Source organism: Canis aureus, chromosome 25 (assembly GCF_053574225.1).
Source record: "Canis aureus isolate CA01 chromosome 25, VMU_Caureus_v.1.0, whole genome shotgun sequence".
Lineage (NCBI taxonomy): Eukaryota > Metazoa > Chordata > Mammalia > Carnivora > Canidae > Canis > Canis aureus.
In genome coordinates, this window is record NC_135635.1 from 39047109 (window position 1) to 39065055 (window position 17947).

At 43.2% G+C, this 17947-nt stretch overlaps 1 protein-coding gene across 2 annotated transcripts; it reads right to left on the reverse strand.

Moving 5' to 3' along the window:
- Positions 1–9649, reverse strand: C1S (complement C1s). 2 transcript variants are annotated; one of them, XM_077871227.1, is made up of 12 exons: positions 9479–9649; positions 8253–8351; positions 7774–7981; positions 7481–7658; positions 6480–6605; positions 5835–6034; positions 5477–5630; positions 4921–5036; positions 4437–4515; positions 3828–3956; positions 2553–2627; positions 1–1222 (listed from the first exon to the last, which is right to left on the reverse strand). In XM_077871227.1, exons 2-12 carry the CDS (start codon positions 8273–8275, stop codon positions 423–425), a joined length of 2088 nt encoding a protein of 695 aa, XP_077727353.1. In that variant the 5' UTR covers positions 8276–8351; positions 9479–9649; the 3' UTR covers positions 1–422. The 2 variants fall into 2 exon arrangements, with proteins under 2 accessions (XP_077727353.1, XP_077727352.1); XM_077871226.1 differs by having other exon boundaries at positions 8253–8400.
- Positions 9650–17947: the final 8298 nt, after the last annotated feature.

Here is a 17947-nt window from a genome sequence, read left to right on the forward strand (position 1 = left end):
TTGGGTTATAAACATGATTTATTACAGTGGATAGTAGACACTGAGTATGATAAAGCAAATGAAACTTCGAACAGATAAAGGGGAAACAAAAAATCAAAGGTATGCCCAACAATAAATTTCAGAGTCAGAACTGAAACACCAGGCAATCATCAGGAAAGAGAACTCCCTAGGACAACCCTTCTCATGTTGTGATCCATAGTTGGTATTTAGGAGAGAGGACCCCACAGATTCAGATCACACCAAATGACCAATACGATGTCATGATCAAATGCTACTTCCAGCTAAGTATCCCAATGATCAAGTTCTATTTAAATCACACTCCCAAGTATTCTCTCAGTCATGGTGAAATAATGTGAATATTGAGAGGAAAGCAACGGATTGGTCATAGCCCTTGGAGAGAGACTGGTGGTCTGGTGTATGGATTAGTCCATACTGGGGGTACTATGTTCCTGCATTGTCTGTCTTATCCAGTCAATGTAATTCTTCACTCGTGTATAGATTCCATAGGTTCCACACTGGGGGCCCCAGGACACCAGACCAGCTACATAGAATTTGAGGGTCTCTTCATTGGGAACCCGTAGAGCAAAGGCTCCACCACTGTCCCCTTCACAGCTATCAACACCCTTCTCTCCTCCAGCACAGATCATATTATTAGTGAAAACATAGGTATTTATATCCACTTTGACATTTTTTCCTTTCACCTCCCGGCACTTTTCTAAGGGAACAATGGGTAAGCTTGCCCCTCTGAGCATGATCACATGATCTCTTGCCTTTGTTCGGCCCCAGCCTGAGATCAGTCCCAGGGCTCCCATTAGGGGGTCATATTCTGAGGAGGTACCTGGCAGGCAGATAGGGGAGACATTGGGTCCCATTTTCACTGGCTCTTTCAGCTGCACAAGTGCAATGTCATTGTTGAAATTCTTCCGTGTTTCTGGGTCATCCAGGAATTCCCAATCCGGATGAATAATCACACGCTCAGCAGTGAGCATCTGGGCTTTTGTCAGTTCTGAAGTAACCACTGAGGTGGACCCAACATACATTACTGGTTCGCGGTTTCTCTCCACAACATGGGCAGCTGTCAGCACCCAGTACTCATCGATGAGAGCCCCACCAGCCCGTGGGTTCGAAAAGAAGACTTGCCAGGGGAAATTTTGAATCTCTGCAAGGGATCCTCCAAATATCCTCTGCTTTCCCATAAAGGGCTTACTGGGAACACCACAGACTGGGAAGGAACAAGAACAAGGTGGAGAGAAAGAAATTGTTAGCCTCCTGCAAATCCTCCAACCACTCAAAAACTTGCCAGGCTTCAGAATTCTCTAGGATAGTATAGCCAACCCTATATTTGGTCAACCATCTCAGTACCTGACTCATCCTGAATGCAATCACCAAACATCTCACTTTTCCAAAGCCACAGGCAGGCTTATGGGAGAAACTGGTTAAACTGAAGCAGTGTATGACTTGCTGAGTCCAAATGAGCTAGTGCCTCACAATATGAACAGCCCCTGTAGAGGTGCACTTCATCCTAGGTTCAGCCCATGGGGACAGGAGTCCAACTGGAACCAGTGCTGGGAAACTCTTTCCTCATACAGATGGTGGAGGAGGAAAGCATTTCACCTTCTCCTGATGCCCAGATTGAGTGTTTATCACCTTCTTTACTGAAGTCCTAATTGCAGCTGAGTCCCTCCTAGCAATCCATGGAAGTAGAACAAAGGGAGGGTTCTCTTCTTTAATCTTTCATCTCATTCCCCACTGATTCCAGGTTTGATCACTTTGCCATTACTGAATACAACTAATATTAAATTTTATTCCAGATGAAGCTGGCTTACCTAAATCTCTCAGTAGTCAGCCTGAATAGACTCTGAGGTGAGCATAAAAGGCTTGGACTCAGAAAGACCTGAGTTCAAAGTCTACTCCTGCCTCTTACTAATTCTGTGACCTTGTACTCAGGTCACTTATCTGTGAAATGGGACTGATAATACCTCAAAGGGTTGCTGCAGTGACTGGAATGAGATAATAAATGCAATTAGCTCAGTCCTTAGCTCTCAATAACACTGTTGTTACTACCAGGATCATTATTATTATTATGTCTGAAAGCCTGCCTCTATCAAATTCTGATCTGTCTGCAACTCCTCCTTTCTTGTATTGCTATATATCTTATTGCCATATAGACTTTTACATAATAACTGAGCTATTCAACTGGTCTTGTGTCAGTGTGTGGATTCCTCACTCTCAATTTTCAGGTCCTGTTTTTTATCACTTCTACATCCCCTTACTACAGCTACATTACCAATCTAACTGGCCCTGAATCTGATACCAACTGTCACTGGCTGATCTTATATTTCCTGTCAGTTGGCCTAACTCACTGCAGTGAAGGAATTCCCCCCCAAACCCTTGCAGGCTCACACCCCAGTGTTTCCATCTCACTGAGATAGACTCTGCTACGCCCAGATAGTTAAGTCCTTTCCCAAAAGGACTGCACCTACTTTCAGAGAGTGGCCCCACATGCCAGCACCTGTATATATGGTGTCTCCCCAAGACTGAGCCCTGATTACCTGGAACACATTTTGGCAGCTCCGTGCCCAGCAATTTGTTCACCCAGCTCCCGTTGCCAGCGCAGTGATACTCTCCTGGAATAGCACAAGGGACATAGGACACACTCACCACCACACCTCCGCTCTTCCATTTCCCCTTTCATTCAGAGCCTCAGCTCCTCTGGGATTTGAGGAGTGGGTCAAATCAAATCAACTAGAAAAGAATCTTGAGATCCCCCTATCCACAATCCCTCTAGCCTCTATCCTCCCAAGGGGAAGGAATATTCTCCAAAGACGAAGAGGGTTATGGCAAAGATTAGAAAAAGACTTCAAGTGGGAAAATTAATTAAATTAAGTTAAATTAAAAGTGGGGCACCCCTGGGTGTCACAATCAGTTAAGTGTCCAACTCTTGGTTTCAGCACAGGTCACCTCAGGGTCATGAAATTGAGCCCTGCAATGGGCTTTGGACTCAGTTTGACATTCTCTCTCCCTCCCCCTTTGCCCCTCCTACTCACGCTCTCTCTCTCTCTCTGTCTAAAATAAATAAATTAGGAGTGCCTGGATGGCTCAGTCGATTGAGCATCTGACTTTTGATTTCAGCTTGGGTCATAGGATCAAGCCCTACATTGGGATCTGTGCTCAGCACAGAGGTTTGAGGTTGAGCATCTGCCTTCGACTCACGGTGTGATCCCAAGGTGCAGAATCGAATCCCTCATGGGGCTCCTGCAGAGAGCCTGCCTATCCCTCTGCTTATGTCTCTGCCTCTCCCTCTGTTTCTCGAATGAATGAATGAATGAATGAAATCTTTTTTAAAATAAAATAAATTAATAAAATCTTTTTTAAAATACAATTTAATTAATCTTTTAAAAAATAATAAATTAAAAGCAATGAAGTGGTACATATCATGCCTTATACAGTCCTTTGCCTAGTACTACCAAGGCCTTTCCATCGAGAAAGCCAGTCATATAGTATGGTAACTTAACAATGGAAGCATTACTCCTGAGGTTCTACACTAAATAACTGGTCAAAAGCTGGATAATCACATGAAAATGGATATTGTAGGGGGAATTCTTGCCATAGCTGTGAAGCTAAACTCAGCGACCTCTATAATTCCCAAGGATGATCCTATATCCCTATAGGAAATTTTTATCTTTAGATTAAGCCAAGAGGATAAACAAAGTCCATCCCATCTCCTTCATTTGCCTCCAAACTCTCTTCCAACCCAGAAAGATGGTTCGATTCACTCTCTAGCACTCTTACTCTTTCTCCTTTTTTCTCTAGTCAAAGAAACCTACCGCTTTCTTCATCTTCCAAGTAGTAATATGGCTCCTCACAAGTGTAGTGAATGACAGAACCAAATAAAGTATGTTCTGGATCTTCAGCTTTACCATTCTGAATGGGTTCAGGAGAGCCACAGTCCACAGCTACAAGAAGAAGGCAGGAGAGTGATGGTCAGGATATCCACTTCTTCTAGAGTCATTGGGCCAGTTTCATCCTTCCAGCCATATTCCTCACTCTTTCCCACCCCACATCCATAAGCACATCCCAAACCTGAGATGAATCTTCCCAGACCACTGAGTCCTCCCAATGCAGATAGCCCCCCAAAAGCTACATGGAGGAACTTGCTTCTCAGTGGTTGGTGGAGGCCCCTGCAGAAGTCAGGAATGGACTCTATGGTCCTACTAACTCTACCAATCACACAGCCCCTTTCTTTGAAAGAAACCTGTTTGTCTGGCCTGTCTGGGACCAGATCTGGGCTAGCACCTCATGTATGGCTTCCCTTCAAAATATCCAACCCACTCTCTCACAAGCCTAAGAAGAAAGCATGAATTTGAATTTTGATGAACTGATCTTTTAACTCCCATTGAAATAAAAAAAGAGTCTCATTTTAAAGAAATACATACGTTGACATTTCAGTTTGGAATTACTCCACTTTCCATTACTTTGACAAGTAGAATAGAAAGATGATGAGCCAACACTTCCCTGGAGAATAATACACATCACCATTAATTTGTAAGGAGAGATATGGGAAATGAAAATCAAAAATGAAATTTATCTCTGGCCTTGGTTCAACAAGGAGTCCTGACCACAAGAAGCTTGGGGGTATGTTAGTAGAATGACCCAAAGCACCCAGGAGTTGAGGCTAAAGACAACTTTGCCCTAGCATATCAGGTCCTCTTCCCCAAGAAGACTAAAGGCAGGATAAGAATGTCAATCTGGCCAAGAAATTCCATGACTCACAAAGAAGGACAAAAGATCCTGAGGTGTTCTATCTATGGAAAAGGTGTTATATCTTGCTCAAACAAGGACATTCAGTACACCATTCGACAATTCCAGTATGCTCACCCTGATGTAGGGATTAGGGAGGAGATCGTAACAGTACCTTACCTGCACAACTTCAAACCCTTCCAGACAGGTTATCTTTACCACATCTTTGAATACATATATTGCTTTCTCAGGCTCCCAAACAGAATTGGCAGTGACTTCTTTGGAACAAGGGATTGCTTAGAAGGGACAGAAAACAAAATTACCAAATAGTTGGAGAATCTCTGTTCAATTTACATCATCTTCACACTTTCTGAAATCATTCAGTAGTCCTTAATCCTGACGCCTAACATTCCAATGGAGATGTTAAAATAATATGACATTACATACTCCAGAATGAGTCATTGAGCTAGTTCCAGCCTCCCAGTCATGTTAGTATATACTAACTAACCACCCCGAAGTTGTACATGCTAACTAACCACCCCAAATTGTCTGTGCCTGCAAGCCCAGTTGGAGGATTCCTAGAAGTTCAGTCATACTGTCAACCACTGACAGGTTTAGATATTGCTGAAGAAGTGAAGTATCTCAGGATAACTATACATATAACAATCTACCTGTTTGGATTTTACATTGTCCCGGGACTTCGGTAGCAATAAATAGCAACTTCTAGGTTACTCACGATCTCCACGGTAACGAAGTTTCCAGCCCTTTTTTTGCCCTGTTTGGTCAGTTTGGAAGATGATATTAAGAGCGCTACTCTTGGTTTCAATATTTAGTGGCCCAGGGAATCCCTTACCACAGTAAGGACCAAATTGCTTGTCTCCTGCAACAAACTAAAAAGAAATGAAATGATAAAATCAGAAGAGAGAAAGAACTAAAATAAAGGGGTAAAATGGAGGGAATAAAAGTAAAGCAGGTAATAAAAGATACATAAAATAAGAAGGGAAGAAAAGAGAGGACAGAAAGAAAGATAATTTTTCTTTGAGGAGAAAGCTCTCTGTGTGAGTTGGAAGGAAAACTAATCATTCATCACGCACAACTAAACTGTCAGGGCAGTGGCCATTTGAATCAGCTGATTCCACATCAAAATCTTCTCTCCGCACAGTCACCACCACTTGGTATCCATCTTCCAACTGGATCTGATAGTCGCACCTTGAGTTCTCTGGGTATGGATTGGGATAATTGGGACTTGTAATCTCCCCAGTCAGCGTAGTGAATACATCCCCACTGCAATTGACTAAGAGAGAAAAAGAGAAAAGAAATCAAATACAGGGTCAAGTAAAGGAGTTCCTGCCTCATTCTATGACTCTTCTCATGAATTGACCATCCCTGGCTAGAGTCCCCATGCCACAATTACACACCCAATACAAATCGGTAGAGATACCCAATGCTTATTGGGTTTCCATCACATTGCTTATGACAGAGCCCCTTATGGTTATGAACAGTCCCAGACAGACTCTTCACAAGCATCTATCTCACCTCTCCAATTGTTTACTTGACCCTGTAGGCTTGTCTTCCTCCACTCTTGTGGAGCTTCAGAGGGCTTATAGGTAATAACTAAGGATACATGCCAAAGCAAGGCTGAGGCTAGTCAAAAGTGGAAGGGTCAACAAAGTTCTAATTGAAGCTTCAAGCCATTCAAAATCCCAAGGAACATGCACCCCACTTGATGGCAAGCTCACCTCCACAATTCTTCATATCTTCATGGAGGAAGTATTCGGGGGGGCAGGAGCAGAAGTAACCACCAATGAAGTTGTTACAGAAGTGACTACAGGGGACATCTGCAAAGTCTGTGCACTCATTTATATCTAGAAAAAGTAGAGAAAGATTGGGGTCAGGAACAAAGATCCAGAAGGAAGAATGAGTTTAAACCCAAAACTACGAGGGTAAGAAAAAGTAGGAAAGGCCTGTTGCTAACATGAATGAATCACATTTCAGGATGGTATTATTCTATATATCACTCTCCTACAATATGATTCTAGACTTGTGCCCGCTATTGCACAGCTAAAAGGAGCTCTCAATGCTCCCTTACAGAGAGACCCTTGGCCTTTCTAACAGAGCATTTCAGCTCCAGAGACAACACTCTATAAGATATACAGGATGAAATATCTTCTGAGGGGAAGAGTAATAAGTACACTTGCCACTTTAGAGGATTTGGGCATTTCTGCCAAATCTAAACAATAGTTTTGGCTTTATGAGATGCTCTAATTTCACTTTAATCTAGAGTTAGGTATAGAAGCACACAGAATTTGAAGGTTTGTTTGCCATTAGGTGGGTTTGAATATCATGCGTTCCCGATGTGATTCTTGGCAAGTTGCTTAATTTCCCTAGTGCTCACTTTCCTTAAGTAATCTTTAAGTGGAGATCACTATACCTACTTTGAAGAATTGTAATGAAGATTAAGTAAATATAGGTAAAGTTACTAATACAGTGCCAAATTTATAGTGGTTCTCAATAAATTACTATTTATTGCTTATTTTTACCATTATCATCATCTCCACTGAGATATAATCATATGTTTGAATTTCACAAAGGCAATCCATGGACAGATCCAAGTCTGGTCAACACTTCATAAGAGTTATAATTATAAACAGAATCCTTATTCATGGAATCTCTCAGTGTTTGTCCTGCTTCTAATCTTTTAGCTGGATCAATAACGTACATGGAGAAGGGTGAGCCTTACCTACAGCGACATAGTATGCAGCAAACCCAGTGAAACGTTCTTCATTGGAGAAGTCTGACTTAAAGATCACCTGGAGTCTATTGTGTGGGATTTGGAACTCTTCCACAATTGGGGAGTTGGGATTCTTGCTGGTCTTCTGCCCACAGAGTTTCCCTTCTTCAAAGTCTCCTGACATTATCTAAGAGAAGAGTCAAAAGAAAGCTAAGAAAGAGTGGTATTTTGGAATGGAGGTCAGAGAAGGGGAGAGAGAGAATAAGACACCACCCCTCCCAGCCCTATCTTTTAAAATATACCTGCACTGAGTCATATGCACAGTTCTCTGACAGCTCTATGTCCAGGTGAGTGAAGTAGAGATGGATCCCATACCCTTCAGGAACTTCTATATTCCAAGATTTCTCTATCTCGTTGGGGTATGCCTGAGGGTAGTTAGGGGACAGGATCTCTCCATACATAGTAGGCTCAGCATAAACTGATGCCAAAAGGGAAAACAGGACAATGCACCTGAAAAAAAAGACATGGAGAGGTGGATGACCCAGGTACTGGCAGACTAGTGCAGTGCCCTAACATTTGTCATGGGTAGAAGGGAGGGGAAAGGGAGGGAAACAAGTAGAAGGGAGGAGGGCAACAGCTCATGCAGAAGAATCTTAAGTTGAAATAAAAAGCAAAAAGGCCCAGGTCAAACCGAACCCTGGGCTTCAGATCTGAGCTGTTCTCTTGAGAAGATAAAGGGAATAGAGTCCATGTATATTTCTGTAGACTCATGATCACTTACCACATCTCTGGCAATTTGTTCATCCCTGGTCAACAGCAGGCCTCTAGTTCCTGGCCCTCTGCACCTTTGGACTTTGGAGCAAAGGGGTGGCAGGGATGGCTGTATTTGTCAAACAAACACAGGTACCTGCTTTGGTGGTGGGGGTCACCTGGGGTTCAATGTCACATTCATAACAATAACACACAGGTTAAACAAAACCATACACTGATCACCACATGATGCCTGTCCTCTCACACCCTCCCTGGTTCTACTTCAATTCATTTTCTAGACTAAAACTAGATCTTCTCCTTCTCCCATTGCTTCTCTGGGTCTTCTCCCAGTTTTTCTCCAAAAAAAAATGAGTGCTTTCTCCCAATTTCTTCCTCCTCCTTCCTCACCCCCACCCGTGACCTGTGCACCTTTTGTATCTATCAGTCTCTCTCCTGCCTTCACAAAACAATATCCCCATTTCCACTCAGGTTTTCAGGAGTCTTTCCCCATCATGACTCTCCATCTAGGACATTTCTCCCTCCTTTTTAGACAAAGATCCCCTTTATCTTTTTTTTTTTTTTTTTAATTTATGATAGTCACACAGAGAGAGAGAGAGGCAGAGACTCAGGCAGAGGGAGAAGCAGGCTCCATGCACCAGGAGCCCGATGTGGGATTCAATCCCCGGTCTCCAGGATCGCACCCTGGGCCAAAGGCAGGCGCCAAACCACTGCGCCACCCAGGGATCCCTGAAGATCCCCTTTATCACTTCACACCCGCTCTCTTACTATGCTTCTTACTGCATGTATTTCTGTTGATGCTCCCAATGACCACCGATGGAGGGATGAGCTTCTTTTACTAGAAGGCAGTGACCTTGGGAGAAGTGGTCTGAGACAGGGTGGAGTGGGGAATGAGACAAAGGGCAGCTGAATGACAAGAGACACAAAAGGAAAGGAAAGGTATTCCCTCACTTTCCTAGGTTAATTTTCTAGGGTTTGAGGTTTTTTTCTTTACTAAAAAGATGAGATATCTTTCCACAGTTCTTCAAAGAGTCTTGCCAAAAATGTTTCTAACCCTGAAAATGATGACAGTGAGGGAAGGGGGAGGCAATGTAAGAGAAAGAGGTTGTCTACATTCTGCCTTCTATTATTTTGCTCCTTCCAGCCCTCCATCTTTGCCCAAAACCTTCCCATGTGAAGTTTTCTGCCTTTCTTTTTTCTTCCATCAAAGCTCTGCTCCTCAATGTTTAAGGTTTTTACCTTCAGAAGCTGATGGAAACAAGTGGGTCAGTCCCCTCTCTCGTGCCAGTGGGCATGCTGGGCAACCCTGCCGGCTCCCAGGGAGAGCAGCACGGGGCCAGGACGCTCCCTCTGCAGGAACCTCCGCCGGCCTCCCTGTCCTGGTTCTGTTCTTATGATTTTCTATCCCAGTGTGCATGTCTGAAATTCCCTGATCTAAACAAAGAGGGGGCTGGGAGACCATGACAAGGGAAAGGATAACTCAGCCTTGATCTTGGAGCTCCCTCTGCTTTTGAAACAAGAACTGCATACTTCTTTCATGCTCAAGGTCCCTCCATCCGGGGTTCCGGAGGGGAGAAAGGAGTGGGGAATTCCATTGATTGCCTAATGTTCTTTTCCAGCCAAAGGGTGTGTTAGAGTTTTCTCAGAAGTCAGGTGATTTTTGGGAAAAGGAGGGAATTAATACTCTGAGGGAGAAAACCAAACCCAGAAAGTCCAACCCTCCAACTGTGTATGAATCGCAACTTAAAGGAAAGTACTGATCAAAAATGCAGGTCACTCTCTGCTCTTAAAGCAAATTTAATGGTTGGATAATGACTTAGACCGAGACCCAAGCTGGTGTGGGATGATGCTCTTACTCTTCCTAAAAATCCCCTCTGCATCTCCAAATATCTAAATTGTATCCACCAATCAAGCCCCAGTTCAGATACAATCCAGAGTCCTTTATCCATAACCCTTTGGTCTAAATGGTTTCCAAAATTCAGAATTTTATAGATTTTAAAAAGACAGTGCAGTACATGGACCCAATATTAGGTAATACCACCTCCTCCCCTTCCCTTTGAGGGCCTGGAATAATACTCCATTATCAAACATTAATATTTATGCAGCTACACATATTGATCTTCATGGTAAGTAGAACAACTAAAAGTATAATTTGGCTATAATTACATATTATATTTATGTATTCCTTATAGCTATAAATTACTTCACATCTGTTCAGTTCAGATTTTGCTGACAAATGACTTTTGGTGCCAAACTTGTAGGCAAAAAAAAAAGCCTTTTGGAATTCAAAGTTGTAGATAAGGGACCAAGGGATGGTGGGCTATATAATCCATTCCCCCACAAAGTCTTCCCTGATCTCTCAGCTCACCTTTATGCCCCTTATTACTTCTTACCCCTATCTAGTGACTATGTTCTAATGAATCTACACTTTATCAATTGAAGATGTTCCCTTATTTTACATACCACTCGGAATAAAAAGCTATCAATTAAACTATGATATACCGTTGATCATAAGATGCCTCCTGATTTCAGGAGTGTTAAAATGTCGGAGGAAGGGCATCTAGGTGGCTCAATGGGGTAGGAGTCAGCCTTCTGCTCAGGTCATGATTCTGGGGTCCTGGATCCAGCCCTCCAAGTCAAGCTCCCTGCTCAGCAGGGAGTCTGTTTCTCCCTCTCCCTCTGACAACCCCCCACTTATGCTCTCTCTGTTTCTCAAATAAGTAAATAGAATCTTTTTTTAAAATGTCAGGGAAACCACATGCCTTGGAATCAATTGTTGGTTGACTCATTCAGTACTGAGTCTGGAGTCAGAGGACTGGCTCATTACCTAACTTCTTAGCTTCTTTAAGTATAAAAGAGAGATAACATCAGTTCTGCCTGCCTTCCATGGCTGTCAGAAGGATCTAATGAAACAATGAAAGTGAAAGAGCTTTGCAAACTATGATGCCAAATAAATATGAACATTAAAAAAAGAAGAGAATTATGAGTCCATAAGGTCTCTGAAGGTAGATTCTGGGCCAACTTATCTTTTTAATTCTCTACCATGTCTAGCACTGCCATGTCATATAGTAGATTTTCATATGACTATTTTTTGTTCCTTTGGCTCTCCAGTATTTGAATGTCTTTACCACATCTGGGGAGTTCCTCATCATATGAGTCTTGGGAATAGAGCCCACCTCCTAAGAGAGAAGATGCAAGTACAGGAAGTATGTTGCTCCCCTCTCCAGCAGCTCTGGACCAGGCCCATGTACTCACACTCCACTCATCAGAGGCATCTTCCAGAGGTTCTTATACCAAGAAGCAGAGACCATGGAGCGCCTCTGGGGACAGTGGTGGCTGCAGTAAGATGAAAGAGCAGGCGGGGGTGCCTGGGTGGTTTGACCAGTTGGGCAGCCGTCTCTTGGTTTCAGCTGAGGTCATGATCTCAGGGTCCTGGGATTAAGCCCCTTGACTGGCTCTCTCTCAGCAGAGAGTGCTTCAGGATTCTCTCTCCTTCTGCCCCACTGACATTCTCTCTCTCTCTTCTCTCTCTCTCTCAAGTAAATAAATAAATCTAAAAAAAAAAAAAAAAAGGATAAGGGGGGAAGCAGGGCTTGCAAGTAGCTTCCAGTGTCAAGCCCCAGTGGATGAGCATCACAAGCTGAAGTGTTTAAGGCCTAGCAAAGACAGTGTCAGCAGAGGCAGCCATATTCTGACCATTGTTCCTGCTGTGAAGCTTCCACACTTGGTACTCCAGCTCTCCCTGCACTTCTGTGAGCAGTCAATCCAGGATCCCTTTAATAAATTCCTCTTCTGCACTAATCTACCAGAGTTGGTTTCTGATGCTTGCAACTTAGAACAATGGCTAATACAACATGCTCACTGAGTACCTGAGAAATGATTGACCCAATGAATTCAGGCCATTTACTAGCTGCTTTTAGGAGTGTGACCTTAAAGTTACTTAATCTCTCTGAGTCCCAGCTTTGTCATGTGTAAAATGAGGACAATAACACCTCCCTCAGACACAGCTCATTGTCAGTGAATATGGAAAGTGTTAAGGTCTAGGCAGAGAAGGACAGGAGTCCCCTGACTCCTCAGAGTAGGCTCTTCCAGGGGGCTACATGACCAGGCTCACAGAAATCCCAAATGTGGAGAATGCTGAGGCAGACAAAACCAGAGGTAAAGGAACAAACCAGATCACCGGGCCCTGGATGTTACGGAATTTCTTTTTTTTTTGGGGGGGGGGTTGGGGGGGAGCCAACTACATTGTAATCACAGAAAATGATCAGTCCTCAGAGAAGTGAGCCATTAAGGGTGCTATAAATAGTCCTTGCTCAAACCAAGATGGCACAAGAATCTCAAGGCCACAAGCTTCCCAGTCAGTTTGCAATAAGACTTCCACTAAAAGCTCTCAGTGGCAACCCATTCGGCACCCGCACCCCTCTTGCTCTAGAGAGCTTTCTCTTTTCCTTTCTACTCTCACCTTCATTTAATAAACTTTCACTTCGCTTCACCCTTTTGTGTCCACGAAATTCATTCTTCAACTCTGTGAGACAGGAACCCTGAAATCCTGCAACACCAAGACCTACAGTAGCCTTGTTAGATGAGATAATGTATGCTATGCATTCAGCATATATCTGGTGCTAAATAAGCCCTTACTCAACAAACAACAATAATGTCATCTCCAAACACCAGCACCAGCAGTAGCAGCATCACTCTCCTCAAGAGCTTCACAGTATATGTCAGTACACAGGGCCAAAAAAAAAAAAAAGCATCTTACCAAATTGTCCAGGTTTGCTTCTTCATTGCCTTCTGAACTCAACACTCACCAAAAAAGTTAGTGACTCTCTCCTACCCTTATGTGTGTCTTAACTTCACTTCTTCAATTTTGTCATCCAACTAGAATATTTTATTTTTCTCTCTAAATCTCAGGAAGACAACAAATCACAGGTGACCCTGCCACCTTCCTCAGTTCAGCAAGAACTCAAGCCAAGACCTGTTACACAGGGGTGCCTGGGTAGCTCAGTCAGTTAGGTGTCTGCCTTCAGCTGAGGTTCGGATCCCAGGGTCCTGGGATCGAGCCCTACATCAGGTTCTCTGCTCAGTGGAGAGTCTGCTTCTCCCTCTCCCTCTGTGCTCTCTTTCTCTCTCTTCCTATCTCTCTCTCTCTCAAGTAAATAAAAAGAAAAAAGAAAATGAAACTATTACATAATCTGCTCAGAATCATGGAGCGTCATAAAAATTATATTGCTTATTTTCACCTTCAGGGTCATCTGAACCCCAGCTGATATGATAATGCTAATATACAAACTGAAATTAGAATTTAGTATTAAATGTAACTAACATATGTGTATAAACATGAAAAGGACATTTTTTTAAAGATTTAATTTATTTATTCTTGAGAGAGGCAGAGACATAGGCAGAGGGAGAAGCAGGCTCCCTATGGGGAGCCTCATGCTGGACTAAACCCCAGGACCCCAGGATCACTACCTGAGCCAAAAGGAGATGCTTAACCACTGAGCCATCCAGATACCCCAAAAAGGACATTTTTTTAAAGATATTTATTTATTTATTTATTTATTTATTTTAATTTAAGAGAGAGAGGAAGCAGAGGAAGGAGCAGAGAGAGAGAGACAAGCAGACTCTACACTGAGCTTGGGTTCAATCCCACAACCCCAAGATCACGACCTGAGCTGAAATCAAGAATTAGATGCTTAACCAACTGAGCCACCCAGGTGCCCTGAAGACATTTTAGAAAATAATTGCTAGTGTCACTCAGAAGTACTAAGTAAGTACTTACTTAGTAAGTACTGTATTCACAATGTTGGTTACCACCCCTCTTTCTGCTGTAAGCCCTAGAGAAATTGAGAAATCAAACAAAAGCAGCAAAGGGAGCTCAAAATATTATCTTTAATAGCAATAAAAGCCAAGATAGAGTAAGTAGCCTAGTGTAAAAGCCAAATGGTGGCTAATTGAACCCCAGAATTAGAATTACTTTTCTAGACACAGACTCCAGGCCAGGGAAGGCCTTCTCAAGCAGAGAATATACGCTCCCTGTGGAAGTGCCCTGCCTCCTTCCTTTAAGGAGGGCTTTCTCTTGGTCCCTTCCCAAGAGGAAGAAGGGCCAAGCTAAGGGCAGCACACCCACTTATACTTCCCATCTTTACCAGTTAAGTAAGTCACTCACTCTTCCTCCCCAGAGCTAAGCAAGAGATGGAATGGAATAACTACAAGAGTCATATCATGGAGCTCTCTCCATTTTTCCCTGTCAGAGGTGCTATAAATACCACCACCACTACCACCACCCCCCCACCCAACATTCACTTGGCTTTTCTTCCTTAACCTGTTAGAGTTGACAATTAAGCATGTAATCAACTAAGGATGTGGCAGTCTACCTGGGAGATGAGATCAGGAATCTACTTAGGGTTCCATTCACCCAAGGCCAACCACTGCTCCTCTTTTGCCACCTCCAGCAGTGCTGGCCCCAGAAGCCCCCAAAATTATTCTGAACAATACATTACCATTAACTGTATTCTGCACCCAAGGTTGGAAATTCACCTCCTCTAGTCTCATCCCAGATTACATCCAGCTTTGTTAACCAAGATAGCTATCAGAGCTCAACAATGAGATTAAGTGATGATATTAAGAAATGCCAACAGGGGCACCTGGGTGGTTCAGTTGGTTAAGTATCTCCTTCCACTCAGGTTGTGGTCTCAGGGGCTCGATTATGAGGTGGAGCCCTGCATCAGGCTCCCTGCCCAGTCGGGGAGCCTACTTCTCCCTCTCTCTCTGCCTCTCCCCTCATGCACTCTCTTGCTCACTCTTTCTCAAATATATATATATATATATATATATATATATATATATATATATATATTGGTTTTGGGTTTTTTTTGTTTTTTTTTTTTTTTTTTTTTTAAACAACAACAATAGGCACTCTGGTCTTACAGCTCCCAGTCCACCACTCTGCTGGGCCTCTGCTGGGTGGAGGCCTTTTCTGCACTCCCGCTGGTTGGTAGGGATCAGGGAGCCCAGTGTCCCTGTGGGACAACATGATGTATTAGAGAATGTGGCCTCTCTCCGGGACATGATCATCAGAGACTAAGCCCAGATGAAAGGAGTTGCAGCGGCACCTCTGGATCCAGGGCCTAGTGGTGCTCGGCTTCCTGGCTTCCCATGCAACCAGTTCATGCATCAGGACACTGCCAGGAAGGAAGAGATCCTGAATCCCCTCAAGAACATCCAACCTGCCTGCAGGTTCAAGCCCACTTTGCCGCTATTTGAGAAGGGTGAGGTGAACAATGCACAGATGCATCTCCCTCTTTGTCTTCCTGTGGGGGCTTGTCTGCCCCCGGTGAGAGCACACTGCACTCAGGACGGACCCCAGGTTCATCACCTGATCTCCCATGTACTGCAACGATGTCTCCTGGAACTTCAAGAAGTTCCTGGTGGGCTCAGATGGTGTGTCTGCGCACAGGTCCAGCCGCTGCCTTCTAACCAAGAACGATGAGCTTGGCATGGAAGCCCTGCTGTCCAAGGTGCCCAGCTGTCCCTAGGATGTGCTTCCTATCCTGTGGAATAGGAATGGCCACTGTGTGGCCACAGTGTTTCAACCACAACGGTATTTTCCTCTAAATCTGCATGAGTGAGTTCCTGCAAGATTTCAGAGACCATGCTAGTTCCCAGGTCAACCTTTCCTGCCCCCAGTTTTGAAAAGTCCAAAGAGTTGGTGAGACACAAGAATATCACAACACCAGCCCCACAACCACAAAATTTCTAAAATCAGCCATCCCCAGACCCCAAAGCAGACATCCCAAGAAAAATTAAAATTGTATTTCTAAAACCCAGTATTTAATGTTGCCAAAGACTGAAGAAGAAATTCAGTAGTACTTGAGGGAAGGAGAAAATCTTAGTTTTTGGCCTCACCTTAATGCCACTGGGTTTATGCCAACCGTTCAGAATCCATATCTCTTGAACTTAAATACAAGTGAAAGAAAACATTTTAAAAAGGTTAATTTGGGCATTCTGTACTTACCATATGGGGATCCTCTTGTATGGAGCATTTCATTTCCATTTCTCCACTTGGTCCCAAACTTCTGGCCCCCAGTGCTACATTGAGAGGTGAGCTCTGCCTACCATCCAGACTTCACAATGTAGAAGACAGATGGTTTCCACCATGTGCCTTGGTGGCCTTTGCTGCTTTAATGGAATCTTTAAGACCTGAAAAGCCTTCCTTTAAGAAGGGCTTTCTCTTGGTCCCCATGTTTGTTTTATTTTATTTTTTAATAAGTTAATTTTTTATTGGTGTTCAATTTACCAACATACAGAATAACACGCAGTGCTCATCCCGTCAAGTGTCCCCCTCAGTGCCCATCACCCACTCACCCCCACCCCCCGCCCTCCTCTCCTTCCACCACCCCTAGTTCGTTTCGCAGAGTTAGGAGTCTTTATGCTCTATCTCCCTTTCTGATATTTCCCACACATTTCTCCCATGTTTGTTTTAGCTGGAAAAGAGATCTTCAGTAGATTCTTGAAACTGAGGTTCACACTAAAGATTCAGAAGCCTGTGCATTTAGTTTAAGAACCAATATCTCTGCCAGATGCCCAAAAGTCAGTTTTCCTTCCCCTTTTTAATTTCAATAACAGATTACAGTAATTTCACAAATTAGGGCACGGGCAATGCCAGCAAGCCTATCTATGATAAGTATCTCACCTTGAAATGCTTCCCCCTCACCCTCTGTGGCCCCAGTAATTTTTTGAGATTTTGCCACTCTGGAGCCTGTGAACAAGCCACTTGAATTCAAGATCAGTCTTAACAATGTCCTCCTTGGCCCTGAATGTAAAGTGGCATTGGCCAACTTGCCTACCTTAGCCAGGCACTCAAATATGAAAGCTACAATATCCCCAGGGCTCTGTAGCGTATGTAGAACTCAGCTTCCTTAAAGGAGGCATTCCTATAAGGAAATATCTGGAGTCATTAAGAGAATCCCACCACTACAATGTACGGGGTATCAAAAAACTCTAATATAAACTGTGCATTTATTATTCAATAAAACCAAATAGTGAAAAATCCTGACATAAAAAAGTCCTAAGAGGAGACACTTGGGTGGCTCAGTCAGTTAAGCATCTGCCTTCGGCTCAGGTTGTAGTCCCGGGGTCCTGGAATAAAGCCCTGCATGGGGCTCCCTGCTCAGCAAGAAGTCTGCTTCTCCCTCTGCCTCTGCCCCTCCTCCCTGCTCACGCTCTCTCACTCTCTCTCTCTCTCTCTCTCAAATAAATAATAAAATATTTTTTAAAAAAGAAAAGAAAAGAAAAATCCTAAGGAAAAAAAGTGTAGCTATATCAGAACAAATAAAATGTAAGTGGGGGAGATGAAAAAAAGAAAGTAAATGTGGACAAGAAGCAGTAACTGCTAAAGTCTGATTGGTACCTGTACTTAATGGCTTATTAAGTACAAAGTGCTATATTAGTTCTGTCAACATAAATTGACTAGAAAGAACTCTAATATGAGAAGAAAGTAAAGAGTTTTATTCAAGCCCAAATTAAGACAGCTGCCCAGGAAATACAATCTTCACAGGGAAGAAAGTGCCCTGGAGAATGAGCAGTTTTTATAGGGTTATCTACTTTTTTACATAAAGAGCCATAAATCAATATGTCAGAGGTACAGTCTCTCAGAAAAGTTATAGATTAATATGTAGGCAAGAATCACGAGTTTTAACATCATAGAAT

Coding starts and splice junctions, on each gene's coding strand:
- C1S (XM_077871227.1), bottom strand. CDS start 8,275: ATGAACAAATTGCCAGAGATGTG. Junction 6,606..7,480: donor TGCATACTATGTCGCTGTAG/GTAAGGCTCACC, acceptor TACTTTTTCTAG/ATATAAATGAGTGCACAGAC. Junction 4,516..4,920: donor AAGGGTTTGAAGTTGTGCAG/GTAAGGTACTGT, acceptor ATTATTCTCCAG/GGAAGTGTTGGCTCATCATC.